This window comes from Meles meles, chromosome 14, assembly GCF_922984935.1.
Source record: "Meles meles chromosome 14, mMelMel3.1 paternal haplotype, whole genome shotgun sequence".
Lineage (NCBI taxonomy): Eukaryota > Metazoa > Chordata > Mammalia > Carnivora > Mustelidae > Meles > Meles meles.
Window position 1 is genome coordinate 81388575 of NC_060079.1, and position 21814 is coordinate 81410388.

The 21814-nt window shown below is 41.1% G+C and overlaps 1 protein-coding gene across 2 annotated transcripts in view; it reads right to left on the minus strand.

The window, feature by feature from the left end:
* Positions 1–4252: 4252 nt before the first annotated feature.
* The window catches only part of NALF1 (NALCN channel auxiliary factor 1), a 622908-nt gene continuing 605346 nt past the window's right edge, over positions 4253–21814 (minus strand). The window contains exons 3-4 of one of the 2 annotated variants that reach the window (XM_045978182.1): positions 6207–6252; positions 4461–4542 (exon numbers count right to left, since the gene is read on the minus strand). In XM_045978182.1, coding sequence (XP_045834138.1) covers positions 6230–6252 — 23 coding nt within the window. In that variant the 3' untranslated portion in view covers positions 4461–4542; positions 6207–6229. Of the gene's footprint in view, positions 4543–6206; positions 6253–21814 lie in introns of both variants that reach the window. The other variant, XM_045978181.1, reaches the window with a different exon arrangement.

Consider the following 21814-nt stretch of genomic DNA (forward strand, 5'->3'; position numbering starts at 1 on the left):
CGCTGTTTCTTGGGCACATGAATCTGACACCCAACTACATCTTTTATTTATGTATTTGTCCTGGAAAAAATGATGTTCTTAGTCATTCATATAAAATCCATTTTTGTCTTCCTTCCTTCCTTCCTTCCTTCTTTTCTTCTTTCCTCTCTCTCTGTTTATGCTTTACTTTCTTTCCTGGCTGTCTGCCTTATTTTAATAACTACAGGTTCTAGAACTTAATGGCACCAATTCATTGCTGAGGAACTACATTCTCTTGTCGGTAATTATGCCATTTAAATGAGCAATTTTCACTTACTATATTGTGGGAGAGGGGAACAACACTATCGTTTCTTTCTTTCTTTTTTTTAAAGATTTTATTTATTTGTTTGACAGAGAGAGAGAGACAGCGAGAGAGGAAACACAAGCAGGGGGAGTGGGAAAGGGAAAAGTAGTCTTCCTGATGAGCAGGGAGCCTGGTGCGGGGGTCTCTATCTCAGGATCTGAGCAGAAGGCTGATGCTTAAGGACTAAGCCCTCCAGGCGCCCCAAAACAACACTATCTTTTCAATGAAAGAACAGTCAGTATAAAGTTTCACTGAATGCAAATGCTCTAAGGAATGACACCCAACCTCTGACATTTGGTTTTGCAGACTCAAAATCTCCCACAAGCTGGAATTTCTCTACTGAGGAAGAAAAGACAGTCATAAACACGGGAAACATATTCTATTCATTTGTGGAGGAATTATCATTTTCTTGATTATCAACTTGCTTTCAGAAATAATTGTTTCAATATTGTAATTCATTATCTACTATGCAATGGATATCCGACATGAGAAAAATAGAAAAGGATGATGATTACAAAGGTGCAAAGTGTGATTTTTTTGTATCAGAATTAACATGCGTGTTGTTGATCAAGTAGAAAAACTACTTTAAATGGTCCATGGAGGGGCGCCTGGGTGGCTCAGTTCTTAAGCATCTGCCTTTGGCTCAGGTCATGATCCTAGGGTCCTGGGATCTAGCCCTGCATCTGGCTTCAGTGGGAAACCTGCTTCTTCCTCTCCCACTCCCCCACTGCGTTCCCTCTCTTGCTGTGTGTATGCATGTGTGTCTCTTTCTCTGTCAAAAAATAAATAAATAAAATCTTTAAAAATAAATAAATAAATGACCCATGGGTGTAGTGAGAGCTGCACCTTCAATGCTTGTTTCTTGACTCTGTCTAGGAGTCATTCATTACCTGTATGGATCCTTCGGCTGAACCCAAGAAAAGCTGCTTTAGTTCACTGTGCCAGTGGGAATGTCATAGGGAAGTGCTCACACATTCACAGTAATCATTACTAGACACTGAGCTCATTCCCACATAATAACAATAAATGTATATAGCAAAAGAAGAATCCTGCCCGAAGGAGAGACAATTCCAAGGCTAGTTGATATCGGGGAAATAACCTGTTCCCTTTCTCGCCTTTCCAGCCCTTCATCACCTAAATTGTAGTTTCATTGTATGATTAAATACTGTGCTTTTTCTCCCAATTCTTGAAATTGTCTTCTGGAGGACTTACCTGTCAGATAAAGTGGTGGTGGTTTTTGGTCTCCCTTGTTCAGTTGCCATTCTCCCCAAACTAAAGCTAAAACATAGCCCAGTGGAATCTTCCAATCCCTCTATATTTGAAAAGTATTGTAACCCGTTGCAAAAGATATTAAGAGAAAATGAAACCCTGTGTGTTATGGGATACTGTTTTGTGTGTGTGTGTGTGTGTTTTAATCATTTTGCCCAGGGTCTAGAAATAGTAACTTTTTGTCAGGACAGTGATTGGAATTTGCATCTGTGTTGATTTGTCATTTTCCCAAAGGTTGGAAATTCCCATGGAGCAAACAGAAGCATGGGGGACGCTGAAGAAATGGCCCAGGGCTTGGCCTTTGTCTGGCAGAGGTAGAGGAAAGTCAAAACAGACTTTTTCCCTGGCTATATATCTTAGAGCCTTTAAGAGGTTAGTTGAAAAGAAGCTCACCTTAAGTCTTTTGTTAGGAGTCAGAACCCCTTCACACTCTACTCACCACTGCCCCCCAACTTCTGTCATCCCTCAACTCCACCAAAATCTGTGACCCACCAGGAGGGGTCTTTGAACATGATCATTTCTCCCAGTGTTTAACACTTGCCACAACTCAATGCCCCCAAGCCTCTTCCCACCCACTTGGGGCCCCAGAAATAGCACCGGATTTCTAGAAATTAAAAATTTTATCTGCATATGTGTGCAATTGTGAATGTGTGTTGACATTTTCATGAAAAAAACGATTTTTTAAAAAGGAACAAAAACTGGAGAATTTTGCATTTTTGGTGGTTTTTTTTTTGTTTGTTTGTTTTGTTTTGTATTTGCGCAGACCATTTTAGGATTTTCAGTCTCAACAAAACACTATTAAAACGAAGAATCTAGTAAAATATTTGTGCATGTACTGCTAAACAATTCTAGCAATTTTATTAAGCAATACCTTTATTATTTTTTGAATATTCTTAACAGACTGGAACAAAACATTTTTTTTATTCAAAACAAAATATGCATACTGTACGCATGTTGCAGGGTTAAGTATGATGCAGAGATTAAAGTTTGTTTGAACAAAAACAAATACCAGGGGAATTTCATAGCTATAAAGTTAATAACTAAATTTTGTTCGCTACGAGGACCTTTTCTATGGTTTTCCTTCATCTCCCAGCTACACAGCAAGCACATCTGAAGAGCACTTCCCAAATGGAGTTAGAGTACAGGAAGGAATGTAAAGTGTTTTTTTTTTAATTATTTGTTTTGTTTGTTTGTTTTTTTAAAAACAGCCCTTATGAACTCTTCCTTCCACTGATTCTACTGTAAACTCATAAAAGCCTTTTTTTAGAAAGCAAATTCATACACACTCAGCAGGTGAAATGTTCCCACAAAAAGAAAAAATACAAACAGAGCGATCTGATTTCTCCTCTTCTCATCAACTACCTAGAGCGTGTTCGAAGTGACAAAATTTTTGCGTTTGAATGAAAATGGCTAACCTATTTTTTTTTAAACAAGTTCTTTTGTGATAATGCAGAATTGCATACACTTTATACCTGGAATAATTTAAAATCATAGGTTGGGAGATACTGGGCTAAAACTCTATAGTGTCTACACTGCAGGTGTCGGAGCATCTCTATGGTCTCCTCCACAGCCACCCAGGAGGAGAAAGAACCCAGCTGCGTGTCCTCGGTCCCTTGGTCGCCGTTCGAGGGCCCACCAGCGCCAACACGCGCCCCCGTCCTGACTCGGGGCTCAGGGCGGGCCGCAGCCACCGGACCACCAGCAAGGAGGGACGGGGCCTCGGGAGGGGAGCTGGATGGAGCAACGTAGTTCGTGGTGGTTTTCTTTGCTTTTATTTTGTCGTCAACGTAAAAAATGTGTTAACTGTCTGATTCCGCCTACCGTGGAGAGCGCTTGTTTGTTCAGCTAAAAAGGAACCCCTAGTTCTGCTCCCGGCGGGGTGGGTGGGGGGCACTGTGGCCCGGCCCGGGGCGTGCGCGCCCAAACTGCGGCTGCGCAGACAGACAGAAGCAAGCCGTGTTGTCTGCGGGGGACTGGGGGGCAGGGAGGCCAGGGGGGTGGAGCGCAGGGGGAGCAGAGGGCAGGGGCGCGGGGGGGGGGGGGCAGGGAGGCAAGGGGGCGGGGGCAGGGGGTGCAGGGGGAGGCCAGGGAGGCCAGCCGGGAGGCCGGGGAGGCAGGAGCGAAGAGTTCGAGGGGGGTTTTTTTATTTGTATTTTTTGTTGTTTTCTTTTTTTTGTCTTTTTTATCTTTTATGATTTTTTTGTTGTTGTTGTATTTTGCTACACCGTGAGGTCATAGCGATCATTCCTCTAATAGAAACGGACAGGACAGAGAGACAGAACTACCTGATGAACACACACGATGACTAGAAATATATATAGAGAGAGAAAGAGACGGTGGAGACTTAGTTTACCTCTGAGAAACCATCCCCAAAAATAAATCCTGTATTAACAAGTGCAAAAAAATCAACGAACAAATAAACCCGAACCAAGGGAAAGCAAATAAAACCTCCAAACATTAAAACACAGTGTATAAAATGGTGTGAGAAATTTAAGTCACTGGACAGCCTTTTCGTCGATAAAAAGCCGTGTGGGTGTCCCCGTCCGGATCCGGGCCCGGCTTCCTCGGGTGGGCGCGGCCGCAGGGGCCCCCCCGCGGGCGGCGGCGGGAGGGGCGGGGGCGCCCCGGGGTCCGGCGGCGGCGGGGGCGGCGGGGGCGCGGCTACTCGTCGCGCGGCGAGGGGTCCGGCAGCGCGTGCGGGCCGCCCCAGCCCGGCGCCGTGCCGTTGTGCGCCGCGGAGGCCGCCAGCACGGTGTGCAGCAGGATGAGCACGAGCACGCACAGCTTCAGTCTGCTGGGGCCCGCCCTGCTCGCCGACGACGCCGCGAGCGACGTCCTGTGGCAGGGGCTGCCGGGGCCCAGCGTCCCTCGCGACCGCTGGCTCGGGCGCTCCTCTCTCCGGACGTCACAGCACGCGGGGTCCTCGGCGGTGAGAAAGGTTTCGTAGAGCCCTGGGGGGACGAAGACAGGGCCCGGTTAGAAGCGAGGCGGGGCTGCGGGGCGGCGCTGCCCGTGCAGACGAGCTGCCCGGGGACGTTCCAGCCCAGCTTCTTGCACGCGCATGGGCGTGTGGCAAAGGGGAGGCGAGTCCGAGACCACCTGGAGGCGGACTCCACTGCGCTCTCACACCCGCGCGCTCACGCTCCTCACTGTGCCCTCTGTCATGCTGGAGGTCGCGCCAGGCGACGTTCCGGGTCCTCATGAATTTAGGAGGAAAGGTTTCATGAGGGCGGAATGCAGAACCCGAGGTTCTGAGTCAGCTTGGTGAGCAAGATCGTACCACGTCCCTTTTCTTTACCGGGAATGAGATTAAGTGAGGCCGCGGATAGAGGAACAGTAACTGCCTGTGCTAGGCCAAAACCCCACGGGTGACAGTTCTGGGGACGGCCTGTCCTCATCACTTCCTCGCCCTGTCTTGGCTCTCCTGGGGCAGTGGGCAGTCACCTAAGCATCCAAAGGAGGACCATTTCCTTTGGATTCATTTTGCAAATATGCTCTTATTCTTCCATTTACTATCCTACCCACGAATACCTATCTTGCGCCTGGGCCTGTGTGGGAAGAGCCTGTCCTCGCCCTTTTGTTTCCAACCTTCCCTCCAGGCTGCCTTCCTGTGAATGTCTGTCTCGCTCGCTCTCTTCTCTTCCATCCTCAAGGAATCTCTTCTCTCTCCCCCTTCTCCTTTCCCCTGTTCCTCTACAATAAGACATTGCTCTTATTTTTAAATGGCTTAATGGACATTTTAGAAATGTTCAGTGATGAAAAGAATAACACAACTTATCTCTATCTTTCCAATCTTGCTTCTTGCTCTATTATATAAACGTTAAGTAGCTACATAAACCACTCTGTAACTTTTTTAAAATTGACAGCAACATTTTCTCAAGAGTGTCAGAATAAAGTTTCTACACAAATTTTACTATGCTATCCTTAAGCTTGAAACTTTCAAAGCAAGGATAGAGTTATAAGAGTTATAAGGATTAAATACGATTTTGTAGGTAAAGAGCTTGGCTTAGCGTCTTAGTGTAGAGAAGCAATTTGAAAAGTTTTGGCAACTGTTAATAATAATAGCTATTAATAGTGTCTCCTTGCATCCACCTGCATAATTTACAATCTAAATACCTTTCCTGTCTCTTCAGACTCCTTGACCAGTGCTCCAGACATCCTCCCAGAACACAGGATAGGTCCCCACTGCCCAAGCTCCTTTCTCTTCCTGGAATTTTCCCCATCAACTCATGGACTTCACTCCTCTCACGTATGCTTCAAGTTCAGCTCCCCTGAAAATCCCTTCCTGAACTCCATACTCTGGGGCTGCTAGTGCTTTCTGTGTACCTCTTCAACGGAGCAATTGTTATCTGTCCTTTCAGCACAATTGTTAATTTTAGGTCAGTTTCCTTATTCACCTGTCACCTTAAAAGCAAGAACTATGTATTTTGGCTTTCTGTTCTCAATATGTAGTAGAATGCTTGAACAAAATAGATCTTTAACAAGCATTTATTACACAAATACACTCAATATATATTTGTTTAAAAAAAGAGACTCTATTAAATAAGATATTATACACTGCAATCTTCAGTTTCTTTTAAAAAAATGACCAAGATATCCTTATAATGATGCTTACAATATTCATTTCTTCTTAGGCATTCAAAGGTAAACTTCACCTTCTCCTAGATAGAATATGGAAAAAAAACTGAATTAATGAGGTCTGCAGCTCTGACATTTTTAACGTACGATATTTTCTTTTTTCATAGACGATATCTCACTAGTAGACTAATCATTTATCAAAGTTTATGTTTTCCAAAATTATATTCTATGAAGAGAATTTATAGGTAAGATTACAAGAATAGAAATCTAAAGGTCACTTAGATTACATTTTAGAATGCTAATAATGAGAATATATTTAACAATTTCGTCCAAATAAGAAGCTCTTCCAAACCCGCTCAGAAGCTAGTTTGCTGATTTGTAACCAAAGTCATTTCAGAAAGAATAAGGCAGTTCATTCAGGCCAATAAATGTACTCTTCCTCCCAACCGATAAAATTCATACTGTTTCTTTTCCCCTTGTCCATCCTTTTAATAAGAATTTTTTTCAGAGTCATACATGCATATATATTAATAATCAAATAATTCCATAAGCTCTTTCTTTAAAAATGCCTCCACCTCCCCCATCCCCAATTGTTCCCTTTCAGAGGCAAATACTCAAACCTCTTTTTGCTGTTTCTGCATTTGGCTACGTTTCTGTAAATAACTTGTTTTATGCTTGTCTTGATTTTTTTTCTCACCTTTTGTCTTTATAGACTCCCCCCCTCCCCAGGACAAGTGGCAGCAACATAATCGAGAACAATACTCATTCTCCAGCTCATATGCACCCCCCTCCCCTGCATGGTAGTACGTTCAACAAGGCTCCCTTTATTAGGATGTTACAGAATAAATCCTTAACTCAGACATGCAGGAAACTTGAGTTCTCTGTACCTTGCGGCTCTGGTTTTCCTAGAGGTAACCACTATCTTACAGTTTCCTATGTACTTACTACTTCAAACCCCAAATACTTCCCAGTTTTTCAGCAGAATGGGGTGCTCTAGCAGATTTATCCCCTAGAGTCTTTTTCCCATCTGGACCTGTTGCTCTGATGCCTAGAAGCCAGCTACCAGCCCAACAGCCTCGGGGAACACCCTCATGGGGGATCTTATGGTCTGTCCCTGGGTTTGCTATCTACATCCTTTCTCAATTTGGTAGACCATGGCATCTAGGATCTTCCTAAGGAAGAGCTCAGGGAAACGAATTTTCGAGATGCTTCATGCTTAAAAGTGTATTTATTCTACCTTGTATCTAGTTGTTTGGCTGAGCATGGAATTCTAGTTCAGAAATTCTTATCCTTCAGATTTCCAAGCATGACTCCCACCTTCACTGGTTGGGGCTCTGGGACCTGTCCTTTAATTCTCTTATCTCATCTCTCTTACTTTATGCCATTTCATCTCTTTGCTCTACTTTCAGGAGGATTCGGTGAGCTTTATCGTGTAATGATTTTATTGAGTTTTTTTTTTTCTATCACATTTTAATTTCCGAGAGCTCTTTTATGTACTCTGAATGTTGGGTTTTTCTTTTCTTTTCTTTTCTTTTTTTTTTTTTGAACTGACTAGTCTCATTGCACTATTGCACTATATCCTCTTATCGCTCAGATATTTGGAGCGCTTTTATGTTCATGTTTTATTTCCTCCCTTCATGGCCCTGTTTTCTCCAAGCCATTTTTTCTTTGTTTCTCTCTTATTATTATTATTTTTTTAAAGTGGGAAGGCTGTGCATTCTTGATTGAATTGCATTGCAATCTGGACACCTAGGCAGGGTTGTGAGGGGCTGGGGAAGGGGACCCGTCTGAACTGTTTAAGATGGAGACATTTGTGCATTTCTTCCCTTTACGTTGGTCAGATTTGCCAAAGCACATCCAGAGTTTTCTGTCCAGAAGAGCCAAGGCTGAGAACCAAATGGGAGAAGAGCACAGGGATGAGAGAATCTCCATCCAGCATGCACACATTCATTTAACCCACGTTTTGATTCCCTCACTCTACCTCTCCTGGTGGCACCCAACAACTTTCTGAAACCATCTCCAAAAAATAGTCCTCCCTGCATAAAGACATAGGCAGTAGCCCTTCTCTAGGATGAAGGAGAGCAACGGCTGGGTTGGAGGGACAGGCATGGGCTGTAGAGATCAGATGGCTTCTAAACAGATTTCCACTTTCCACCTTATGCTCTCGCTGCTGCCTCTTCCACAATATTGACTGCCCTGAGTCCCTGTGTCTGGAGCGTCTGGGATGTGAATCTGGTTTGCTGGTTCCCCTCTGCTGTGTCAGCAAAGGTTTCAACAAACCCTTTACTGTGCACCAATTTTTGTTCTAGTTTCTAAGAGGCTTGGGTTGTTTTCTCCTTACCCATTCTTCCTTTCTTTTGGATTTATGCCTAAAAATGATTTCTTTCCTGTTGGGTTTGCCTAGAAACATTACCAAACTTTTCTCTAATCTGTTCTGCTCTGTTCCATCTCTGATTCACTCCCCAGCTGGGAATGCTGCTGACAGGTGGAAACCTTCTCTGGGCACCTGGGCAGCTGGCTGCAATCATCAGAGCATCAGGGAAGGGCTATCCCAGCTCCAGGTACTGTCCCTCTGCTGAATCCTCCTTCCCTGACCCTGGCACAGGTGCACACCGGTGGACAACCTGCCCACTGATGCACTTCCTGGGAAGCCCACCCAGAGCAGCGAATTCTTCCAGACCATTCAAGGGACTATAAGAACTTGTTTCCAAATGAAAATAATCATTTTTCAAGCAATCATCTCATTGCACAGATGTATGAGCGACTGGGATTTCAAAAGGAAAAAGGAAATTTTCAGTGAATGAAATGTTCTGATACATTTTGCTTTAAAAATGTTCTATTTGCAATCTCTAATAAATCACTAGTTGCCATTTGACATTTAACAGTAATAATAATAGCAATTATTATTCTATCTTATAGTGCAACCTCATGGACATTTTTTGGAAAATTAAATAATATGCATAAATTGCTTAGAACAGTGCCTGGTAGATAGTAAAATCTCACATATTAATTATTATTCCTACTGTAACTTGGGACACATAGTGGAATCAGAATTTATTATGAGGAAGAACTTTGAAGAACATCCAATCCAAATTCTTTTTCTGTTTCCAAGTCATATGGAAAAACCTTATTTTTCATAGTTCAGAACAATTACTTCTAGCATGGTCATTATAAATATTATCTAAGTACAGGAAAACCAAATATTCTAAGGAAATCCTTAAAATAATGACATGATAATATTTAAATATAATCCTTCATTACCTCAGTAATTTACCTTTTACCAACATAGATGAGACTAATTTTTTCAGATAGCTGAACGAGTGATATACTTACTATTTTTCTGAATGCAAAAGTTTAAAAAACAGTAAAGTAAAAAGAAGGGGAGAAATCACCCCAAATCTGACTTCTTTAGGATGAAAAAAGAAGCAAGAAGAAGCTGCTGGAATTTGTTTCCCCAGCTTTTTTATTAATACAGACACCCATATATACACACAGAATATGCATGTAATTTCTAGATTTCACATGGAAAATTCTACTCAGCATGTGTGACTAGACTTTATAACTTTATTCTTTATTTGATTTGTTAGTAATAATTTTAAATGTATATATATTACTGAGATTACGTATGTAACATACATATAATATACAGGTACATTCTATATATACTAATATCATCAAGTTTTACTAACTAAAATAATTTATATAGCATGGAATCTATAAAACTTTCCAGATACAAGCACTTTCTTTATGGTAATCTGCATAATTTTACAGTTTTTTTCATGGCTATTAATCTGTCAAGGTTGTTTTGTGTGAGGTTTGATCATTATTTCTCTAAAAATAGCCTTTTTATTGAGTTTTACATTTATTCATGTAGAGTTATACATATTTGAAGACTAGTTTTCTAATCCTCTCCTTTATTTTAATACTTTATTTCATCTTTTTTTTGGTCCCTGGTAAGACTTGCAAGTTTTTTATTTATTTATTTATTTTGCTCACTTTCCTTTCTTTGCATTATCAAGGATACAGCACTTGAAGATCGATATGTTCTGACATTGATATGTTCTGTTTGTTAATGAATCAATTTCTTAATTATCTTCATCTTTTGCTGAATTTTCTTTTATTATTCCCCTTCTAACTGTATTGATTGAATGTCACTTTACTCATTTAAACTCATGTTTTTCCTTAATGAGTTAGTTATTGCTCTGAATTTCCATCTGAGAACGCTTCAGTCAGTTCTCTTATGTCTTAACATGCAGTGATTTTGCATATTCTGTAATTGCAACATACATTTCCCTTTTATATCTAAATAATTTAAAAGATTGTTTTACAGCTTTTAAAAAATGTCACTGATACATTTTCAAAATGACTTTTGTCACTAATTTAAAGTTTTATTTACCTTAATTTCATGAACGTGACCTTTAAAATGTTGATTTTCTCTAATTGTTTTCTTATGGGTTCTCTTCATGTATTGTAAAATTATTATCTAATTATTTTTTGCAAGTATTAACATTGGTAACAATGCTTAGTCTGTATGTTTATATATTTTTTCCTATTCAGAATGTCATCAACTGAGGTATATGTCTTCTACAACCATTTCTGATGATTCTGATTTATACATTTGACTATTAAATCAGTAGGTACAGAAAATTAATAAATCTTCACATTTTCCACCAGACCTTTACTCTTAATCAGGGAAACATGATACTCTTTGTTCTCACAAAGTACAAATATATACTTTTTTTGGGGTGAAGTTCTATTGTTTTTGTTCCTGTCATGGTTTTGAGATATCTTGTCTGGTATTAATGTAAACTCCATGCATATTAGCACAGTCATCTGATATATCTTTGTCCATTATTTTAATATTTTTGGTCTCTTTATATTTTCTCTGTACTGTGTTCTACATATAAGAATTTCACAATGATCAAAAAGGAGAGTATAATCCATCTACTTTTATTGTCAGACCTGTAGTGCTTGATCTTTCCTTTAACATCTTATAATAACATTTAAAAATGTTTCTTTACCACTTGCTTTATTCTCTATCTTTTTCTGTGTGAGCGTATTTAAATGTTATTTTTTTCATGATTTGTCGAATACTTGCTGTTGTTAATTCTATTAGACCTTGGCTTTTAAAAAAAAACCACACACAGGTGAACCTATATGTGTCTAATTACCAGGATCACTGATAAGGAAATTAACAAAATTTTGTTTCCTTCAACTCCTCATTCTTTATCATTTTTTGGCTACCATCAGATGTTTTAAACCCAGTTATTGTCAAATTGCTCATATTTTATGTCCTGTCTTCTATTAATTATTAATAATATTTGCATATTGCTTTATACTGATCTCATTCCAGGATTATGGGGTTGCAATGAAGAGAAATGCATAGGAGCTAATTTAGGTGAAAAATGAAAAGAATGAGAATAGGTGGTGGGACTAATATTGGAAAAATTCAAGCCTTTTTCTTGAAATATAAGGCACACCAGGCACCATGAAGAATAAATCACAAGACTGGCCATCAGAACGTGATATACCCTCCACCTGGTACGGAGGAGCTCTGTGATCTCAATTTCCTGCTGCCCGGTTCCCTGGATAGGCAGGCTGGGCTGCCTTTTCATGCACATGGGCACACAGGACTTCGTCGTTTTGTTTTCTCAGTTCAATACTGTCAGGTTGTGACACAGTCCTGGAGAGGCAAATCTGTGTGACTCGTTCTGCTCATCCCCACTTGTCCAACCAGCCACAGGCTAGAGAGAGATTCCTGCAGAACAGACACAGCCGTGGACATTGTCCACTCTTCTGAAAGACACATGTAACGTCAGTGGTCAAATGCGGTCGTTACCCCCTGCAGCTTGTAGGATACTTCTTTCATTCTCAAAATTCAGAAATGTTGGGAATTGAATCTAATTTCTTTAATTTTGCCAGATGGGGAGAATCTCTTTAACTGGCCAAATGAGAGTGTCCTGAGGCTCAGGAAAGATATTTCCTAATTATTTCTTTGATTGTTTCTTTCCTCACTTTTATGTTTCATAATTTTTCAATAGATCACATTCCCTGTCATCATTTCTACACTGTTCGTCTCCTTCTTGGACCTTATCTCTACATTCTTCATTTCCCTCACCTTTGCTCATTCTTACTTCTATATGGTTGATACCATACAGTTATAATGTATTTGCAAATTTTCTCTGTTGCTCCTTAATACTTTCTCTTTTTAACCTAAACCCAGTGCCATGGTTGACTGCTTCCCAGCCAAATTCCCTTTTCACTCTTCTCTCCTTGTTTTAAATGTTCTGAGTTCTTGAATTTTATTGAGTAGATGCTGTCTGAAATTACCCTAACAGTAAGTTTTCTCATATATGTGGTATATCATTCTGCTTCTCAAACTCTGTCTTCCTTCTTTCATGTAAAGTATCTATTAGTTAGGTTCCATAATTCATTTCCTGTGTGTTTAAGGGTGAATCAAGTCCCCCAGAGAGATATGTTAAAGACCTCGAACCTAGTACCACAGAATGTGACCTGATTTGGAAAGAGGGTCTTAAGAGACTTAGTCAAGATGAGGTCATTATGGGATACCTAATTCAATACGATCTATGTCCACATATTAAAAATAATAAAAAAGAAGGAATTGGACACAGTGACAAGCATGGAAAGAGGGAATACTACAAATAGACGCAGGGAGAAGGTCATGTGAAGGCGTGATGCACCCACAAGCTGAGGAAGATACAAGATGGCTGGTAAATCCCCAGAAGCTAGGAGACAAGTGTGGAACAGACCCTCCCTCACATTCCTCAGGAGGAACCAACCCTACCGACACCCAGAATTGTGAGACATTTTTCTTACAACATCCCTAGGAAATAATATTCTGTATACTTATTTTTGAAGAGATGTGTTTCCATTTGTCTCCAAAACAGCTGTAGTGACTTTGTTCTGTATTTGGTTTGACATCGCACTCCCCCAAGGATGCTGTTAGAAGTGCAGTAAGGGATCCAGTGCTCTGGGTAACCTTCCCAAGTTAGTTCTGTTCGCCCAAACCTTCTCTTAGTCTGCCTTGACACTAGATAACACCCCACCCCTCCTCCTGGGCTGCATTTCAGAAGAAGCCCAGGCCTTTTCCGGAGGGCCCTGCACAGCTGTGGAGAAATTTCTGGTCCACACTGACTTCAGGAAATCCAGCAGAATGTCTGACAGCTCTCTCTGAACTCACTCTTGTCTGTGAGCCACTTTCCCCACGTAAGGACTGGTGGGATCACAGAGCTCCATATCTGACCTCCAACAGTGCCCACTCTTTCTCCTGAGAGGGAAGAATCGCAAGGATGTACCCCTGTGCTCGAATCCGATTTCCATTCCTCTTGAGGAAATGGCTCAGGTTCTTGCACATGGATGGCCCCTCTCTGATGACTTAGAGTTCGGGTCCCTTTGGTTATTTCACTGGAGTCGGAAATGGGACAGTCAGATGTTTCTGTTTTCTTTGCCACTTACTGTCTGCTCCTTTCCCCTCCTTAACAGCAATTGTTAAAATTACTAAAGGATAAGACAGGATGATAACCTTTACTTATACCCACCTAGGAGAGTTTAAATGGAATGCAATTTCATAATAAAAAAAAATATTTTGAAAATAAGTGGGCAATACTGGGAATGAGAAAATCATTACATGAGTATGAAAGTAAAACTACTCGAACAACATCAAAACTATAAAATGGGAAGCAAACTGCTACCTTTCTCTTCAATCCTAATCCTCTTCTCCAAGGGTAAACACTTTTGATGGATTGTTTCTGGTCTTTGCTTATTTTTTTCATTAGGAATAATTATCTTCACGGCTTTATACAACAAATTTCTTCATCTATTTCTTAATCCAGTGATTTAGACCTACTAAGGAACCCACTAAGGATCCCCCATTGATCCCTAAATGCAGCCAATCATTGTTTTCTTTCTAAAACTACATTTTCCCCTGGGTTTATGTTATATATATTAAATCTGAATATTGAAAGTAAGAAAAAAGTACATCCTGAGGATTCATTAATCCCATTTCATTACAATATTATCCAAGATCATTTAAACATTACGCAAAGCGGATTCTCACTTTTTATGCTTCATCAATTCATAAAAATCATGGAAGTTTTAGATAGTTTCCTATGTGGCCCATGATTCTCTTGTACACTTTTCCCAAGGTTCTAACTGTCTTGAATTTTTCATAGAATCAGAAAAAAAAAACGTTTCCCTTCTTTCCTGTATCACTGACGCATCCAGGCTCATAATCATTCCAGTTTCAATGTTCTAATACGAAAGGGCTATTTTTGTTGTACAGATATAATGTCATGCTTGATTTTTCATTATACCACCACCGCGAGATCCTACGGTATCCTCTTTCTTTTTTTTTTTTTTAAGATTTTATTTATTTACTTGACAGAAATCACAAGTAGGCAGAGAGGCAAGCAGAGAGAGAGAGAGAAGCAGGCTCCCCGCTGAGCAGAGAGCCTGATGTGGGTCTCGATCCCAGGACTCTGGGATCATGACCTGAGCCGAAGGCAGAGGCTTTAACCCACTGAGCCACCCAGGCGTCCCCGGTATCCTCTTTCTTAGACTACTCTTGTGTTTCACTAACGTAAAACTTCAAGTTATGTTCCACATGGGATGTGTAGAAGGTAAACTTTCAAGAGCATCTGTGTTTAATTTAAACAAAAAAACTTCATTCTCACATTCGAAAGACAGTTTGTCAGGTATGTTTTGTTTCCTAGTTCACAATCTCTTTGGTTCTAATAACTTTGGAGGCATCTGTTGGCTGTATCTCAGAGTCTGGTGCTGAGGGCAAAGTTCTAGTTGCGTGAGTTTCCTGTTGATGAAGTAAGAGCTCACCACACATTCAGCTGGGAAACTAGAGCTCGTTATCTACGTATGCTTCTATGGGTTGGAAGTCTAGCAGGGCTGACGGGTTTCTCTGGCCTTTGTTCACATACCAAAATCAAGTTGTTGGCGGGGCTGAGTTCCTTTCTAGAGATTCTCGGGGAGAATTCACTTCTAAGGCCATTTGGTGTGTTGGCAGAGTTTGATTCTCTCTGCTTATAGGACCGGGGTCCTGCTGTCCTCGCATACTGTTGGCAGAGGAACTCTCAGCATCCAGAAGCTGTCTGTATCCACCTCTTGGTTGACGGCCCCTTTCTCTGCCTTCAAAACCAATGATGACCTGCGGAGTCCTCTCATTCTCTCTGACCTTTCCTTTTGCTTCATCTCTTTTGCCTCTAATACTATGTCTCTGGCTAACTGTCTGCCTTCTTCTGTGGTTTTCAGGGTTCAGTGATCAGAAATGGGCCCACCCAGATGGCCCAGGATGAACTTCCCCCCAAGGTCCCTAACCTCAGTCTTCCCTGCAAAATTTCTTTGGCCATGCGATGCGTTCACACATTCTGAGGATTAAGTCATGGGCGTCTTTGTTATTTATTTATTTATTTATTTATGGGGGGAATTATTCCTCCTACCAATTTGTCCTTTAACTTCTGAAGATTCACAGCCATGCCACATGCAAACCACAGCCCAAGATTCCAAATGTCTCCTCCCAATACAGCATCAAATCAAAGTGCAGAAATCTCTAAATCGTAGTTCCAAATCCCTGAATCTCCTGATCCAAATCACCTAAATCAGGTATGGACGGGACTCTGGGCATAATCAGAGGGACAAAATCCTGGGACAAAATCTGTCTCCATCTATGGAGAATTCAGCATCCAGTGGTGAGCTCAGCACAGGCTAGGACTTACAGACACTCTGCTTCAAAAAGGAAGACGATGGAAGGAAAAAATGTCGTTAAGTCCAAATGAGGTTTGTGGTCCAGCGGCAGAAACTCTACGTATTTTCGAGCCTTGGGAATTATCCTGTGTGGTTCTCAGCTTCCCCTTTGGGCTCAGAGCTCTGGTCTCAGGCTCATCCCTCCTCTTTTATGATGAACAACATGTGTTTGTAGCTGAGCACTCTCATTAGCGTATCTGGGGGTGTCCAACACCCTCTCTGCCTTCCGTCCTGCCTCTGTCCCTGCCAGCCCAGGCTGGAAGTGTTTTTGCTGATAGGAATCTCAGTAACTGTGTGACAATCTCACCTGTGACCCAAGGACTCACTCCATCAGACAAGGAGTGCCTCCACAGAGATTTCCTAGATAATCCCTTTGTTGTTTTTGGAGAGGCTTTATGAGTCACACCTTTTACCTCTTCATACTCTGACCGTTCAGACTTTCTGAGGTGTTGGCCTTGGTTGTGCCTCTATACTCTCTGTTCTGTTCTGCTTTCTCCAGAGCATGCTTTCTTGACAAGACTTTTTTTTCTTCTTCTTCTTTTTTTTTTTAATCTTTCGCCATCTTGGAACGTGGAGATGCTCCCAAATAATCAAATCCTGGATTTTTATTATTTAACAGTTTTTTTCAATTATCTCTCTCCTTTTGCATTTTATTATAAGTAGCAAGAAAAGACCAGGCTTTTGCCGAAACGCATTGCTGGGAAATCTCTTCATTTCTAGAGCCAAATCCATCGTTTACAAGCTCTGACTTCCATGCTTCTGTAGGACCCAATTCTGCTAGGCTTCTTGATACCACATAACATGTTTCTAGTTTCCATTAACACCCTCCCCATTTCCCTCTGAGCCCTGGCCGGTGGTATTTAATGCCACATTTCTACCAACATCCTGTTCAAGGCAATCTGGGGTTTTCATTATCACTATTCCAACTTCCCCCACTGTCTGATTTCAAACTCATACCCACATTTCCTGGTTATGCAGCCCCAGATTTCCAGTATCAAGATGTGGATTTGCTTTCTGCTGCTGCTGTAAGAGATGGCCGCCACTTCTCACCTCCCATTTGTGTAGGTCTGAAGCCTTGGCTATTTTGACTGGGTTCCCCACTCCGGGATTCATAAAGCTAAAATCAAGGTGTTGGCCTTGATTATCCAGGCTGATTCAGGACATTAGCAAAACTCCCTCTCATGTGGTTGTAGTAGTGAGATCCCTGTTTTCCTGCTGGATGTTGACTAGAGATTCTGCTTCTAGAGGTGACCTGCATCCCTGGCTGGTGGGCACTTTCCCCTTCACAAAATCTGGTAGCAGTAAGCCCTTCCCACCCCACATTTCTCTGATCCTCGTGACTCATCTTTCTGGCCCGCAGTCCTCTCTTCTGTGATGACATTGGGCCCACCTGGATAATCACAGACAGTCTTCCTATTTTAAGATGAGCTGGTTAGCGATCATAATTCCATGTGCAGAGTGCTCTCTGCTTTGTAATGCCATGTGCCCATAGGCATACTACTGGGGAAGAAGACCAAGGAGACCTAAATCCTGCCTCTGCACTGATGTCAACATCCCTCTGGTTTCCCGGAGGGCTTGCTTTCCTCAGTGATGCCTTTTTGGATATTGCATGTGTTTGCTGTGTTCTAAAATCTCAAGAGGATATATTTGCATGTTGTTTCCTTATGGCTGCTTCTGCTGAGCCCCTTCCATCGGAAACCACGGTTTTCTTCCATTCTGGAGAAAGTCCTTTGCACATTGCTTTGATAACCAGTCCCTCCCCAACTCTCACTTTGTATTCTCCTTTGTTGGGTTTTGTTTTCTCCAAAAACCTTATACTGTGTGGATCCCAGCCCTTCCATATAACGTTTCTATCTCTCATTGCCTTTGGTTTGCTGGTCTCTCTACGGGGCAGCATTTTCCGTGGTTGTGTGAATGGGGACAAAAAGACAGGCTGAGATTCCCTTTCCACCATTCCCAAAGGCATTGCTAAGAGGCTTCCTCACACCCCTCTCAGGAGCTCATTCAATGTCACCAGAAAGTAGATCCTTAGGTTTTATGGTCAAACACGACCATGGCATGTGGAGGAATGGGAAAACCAGTTGGCTCACGGGCCTGCTGAGAGCCTTCAGTCCATCAGATCACTTGTGGTCTGTGTGTTCTCCCGATCCTGGCACATCCTCAAAACCAGCCAAGATCAGCAGAGGGTCCTACTGGAAGAACCGTGTCCTTCCCTGCTGTGGGCTCTCTTAGAGCCTGCTCTCGATGTGTCCCCAATTCTGGCTGTCATCAAAGGTCTTACACCTGCCTTTTCTCTTCTACAGAAAAAAAAATCTATAAGTCTCCATTTTAATAGTGTCCCACTTTCTAAACACAACAAATGGTTTTATTGCTCCTACAGAGATATTTCATTTTATAGTTTTAATTTTAATTTCAATAAGATTTAGAGACAGATGGGAAGTAAAATTTTGGCTTCAGCCTGCCAGCTTAAACCAGAAGTCACACCCATGGTTTGCAATGGTTTACTCATTACCAAGATAATTTTTCGCCATCTTGTAAATCCTTAGTGTCGCAGAACATAGTGTTTCAATTTTAGTACTTATTCACTTTATATTGGCTAGAAGAGTGATTTCACATGAATGCAATGTAGGATTTATTCAGAAATAACCTACAAAAACTACAAAATCAGCACCGGTATCCAAATTCTGCCCACATTTTTTAAAGTAAACATAGTAAAAATAAGCCATCTCTTGAGAATTTGCTGCTTTTCTAGGGTTCTTCGAAAAAACAATATAAAATGACAGGTCAAGCTAAGAAATTTAGGACTCATAATGACCAAATCATAATAACCATCTACATAAAAGAATTAGAATGAGATTTATGAGTATCTGTGTATTTTTAATTTTTATAGTATCTTTTTAAAGCAGGGGCACATTTTAGGTAATTAAGCTAGACACTTGAATAGTTTTTTCGAGGAGAACTGTCGCAGGTGTATCAAATCAGTATGATGAGCAAAATGCTGGCGTGGTCTTTCATCTAATATCAATAGTAATCTATTACTTTTCTTCCAGTTGACATTGTTGAGAATAAGGATCACTCCTTCACAAGCCTAGTGCTCTAAACACCTAGCAGGTTGTTTATCCCCCAAAGAACAGTAAGTATTTGTTTCACGAGGGGAAGGAAGCAAGGAATACTGAACCTTGAGTTGTAACAGAATGTTTCAGTAACATGAATGTATCAGATGACAAAGCAGAAACACCTGGTTATATAAAAGCCATTAAGAGTTGAAAGTTGACTGTGCATTAGCCAGAATATAAATTGTTCTATGAAAATCAAAAGCCCACATTAAAATGGGCGAGATGTTCTACAGAGAATTCACTCATTTATTAAGGTCATAAGCTGAGTCGAGAAAGAAATTGAGCATTTGAAATGTCTTGATAATATGTCTTAAAGTTTTCCAGGACTGTACTAGAAAAACAAAGACTGTCTGCAGCCGGAGGGAATATAATCCAAACAGAAATCTAGCACACGCTGTTAATAAATATCACATTTCACACGGTTATTTTCCTGAAAATGGTTATGGTGACTTTTCATTTTAAAAATTTATTCTAAGGAAATAGATAAGAAAAAAAAAAGTGATGGACAAAGAAGATATATTCTCAGCAAATATATCATTTCAATTTTCCACCCCTCCCCCAATGAATCCTTTGCTGGTCACCTTGAAGGAGACGTGAGAGGATGGGGTGGAGGAGAGCCATATGGATTCCTGGAGAAGTCAGCACGTGGTGATGTGGCTGGTGGGGTCTCCACAAAGCATCAAAACAAGGCAGGGTTCAGGGATGGGGAGACTTTTGGGACAGAAAGACTCACGTTCCTCTTCTTTATTTTAATAATTTACGAAGTACCAGGGACTCAAGTGAAGCTTACAAGAGTCAGCAGAGAAAGGAATAAAAATCCCAACTCCTTCTCTTTCTTCACTATGAACCAACGCTGCTAGGAGATGCTTCTGTGGTCCGACGGCTCTCACAGATGGGAATAGTGTTGGAGGAACTTCATGAAGCACATTTCAGAAATCCAGAGAAATTTGTGTAAGTGTGTCATACTACTTCCCATCCCAGGGGAATGTGAAATGTTGGCTCTCTCTCCTAAATGTTTCTGTGACTTCGTGCTTAGCACTAGCTAGTTAAGCAGTATTGCCTGAGAAGTCCCATGCAGAAGACCGTATGGTCCTTGAAAAGAACATTACGCTCTGCTTCTATTGTTATTTTCCCTCTGTGCCAGGGCACGGTGGGCTCCCTGATTATAATCGGTGTCATTGTTTAGTGCATATCCCAGAGTCCTTTTTTAATTTGGAAATCCTTGGTAACTATGAGTCTGCAAAGGAAATATCCTTGTGAAAGGAAACTCTATATAAATAATTCTGTGGCTGCGGTATCTCAAACCCTGAGTTGTAATTGAAAAGACAGTTTTGCTAATGCTTTGATCCATCAATGTTTTTAGAGTACGAACAACATTTCCTGCTTTTCTTTCTGAAAAGAAAACCAGACTTTCTCTGTAATCACAGAGCACATAGAGAACTCTCTCGACGTCTGCGTACACTCATGCGTGCACAGACACACATTAATGGCTTCAAGGCAGGGAAACACCCCATAAGTAGACCCTGACTTCAAAAATAGGCTTTCTTTTCAAGGAGAGCGGGGAAAATTATTTTCCTAATTTGATGTACCAGTTTTTGAAACATTAAATGTGAAGAAAAACAGTTGTGACTTCAGTCAAAATGCCTTTACTCAAAACAAATGCTGAAACCTAAATTGGTAAGGCTCTGACTCTGAAGGAAAATGAATCTATGAGACCAGCTTGTAGACCAGATGAGAAAATCGGTCACAGTATTTTAGAGATGACATTACATTCAACAAGCAGAATATTGACTGGAAATATTGGCCACCTTTATTTGTCTGATTTGAACTGAACTGATTTCTTGTAGTTTCCACATTTGAAGTAAGCCATTCAGAGGAAAATACGGTCATATAAGATAACAAATTTTCAAAAAGGAATTACAGAAACGTTGGAAGCAATCACACTGTCGGCAGGTAGGTGGGATTTGGCGGACAGAGTACAGGTCCATTTGAAGATGATATCACTCATGGTTAGAAGGCACACTTCCATGAAAAATAAAGTTATATCTTCTCTTCACACATATTTTCTACTGAGTGAGAGTCTGGCACGCCAGTTGCCGAAGGCAATGTCTTAGGCAGCAGCATGTTAATTGTTTATTTCCTTAGTTAGAACGCCAGGTAGAGTGGCATAATCATGATTCATTTCACCCAGTGACATCTTGAATTATTTCTGTTTTGCTTTCTGATTGTGTCCCCCTGGGGTCATTGGCTTACGTCTGCCATTGAAAAAAAGACTCAAGTTTTAACAAAATGCAAAGGAGCCTGACAATGGTTGCTAATTAGCCAAAAAATAAGTTTAAAGTGATTGAGATAAAACACCAGGGAATAATTCTTCTTTTTCTCCTTCTTCTCCTTCCCATTCTCCTCTCCTTCTTTTTCTCCTTCTCCTCTTCCTCCACCACCTCCTCCTCCTCCTCCTTCACCTTCTTGAAATATAACAGGATTTAACACTCAGTTATCATTCTTCTTTGATAGACGGGGAATGTGGGTTTTATAGAAGACCTATTACACTGGGAAGATAGGAAGACTAGTAGGGATGTGTTTTGAAGCAAAGGTCTCTCAGAGGCAACAAAATATAAACTAATGTGTGGAGAAGGTAAGCCCCCTGCGTCCCCCCTGCTTGACCTCTGCGCTGTTTGATGCATCAGCCATCCTACTCCATGTGGGTGAAACAGCATTCTTAAAAATTCTGTTTCCCGCAAGAGACAGATGATGG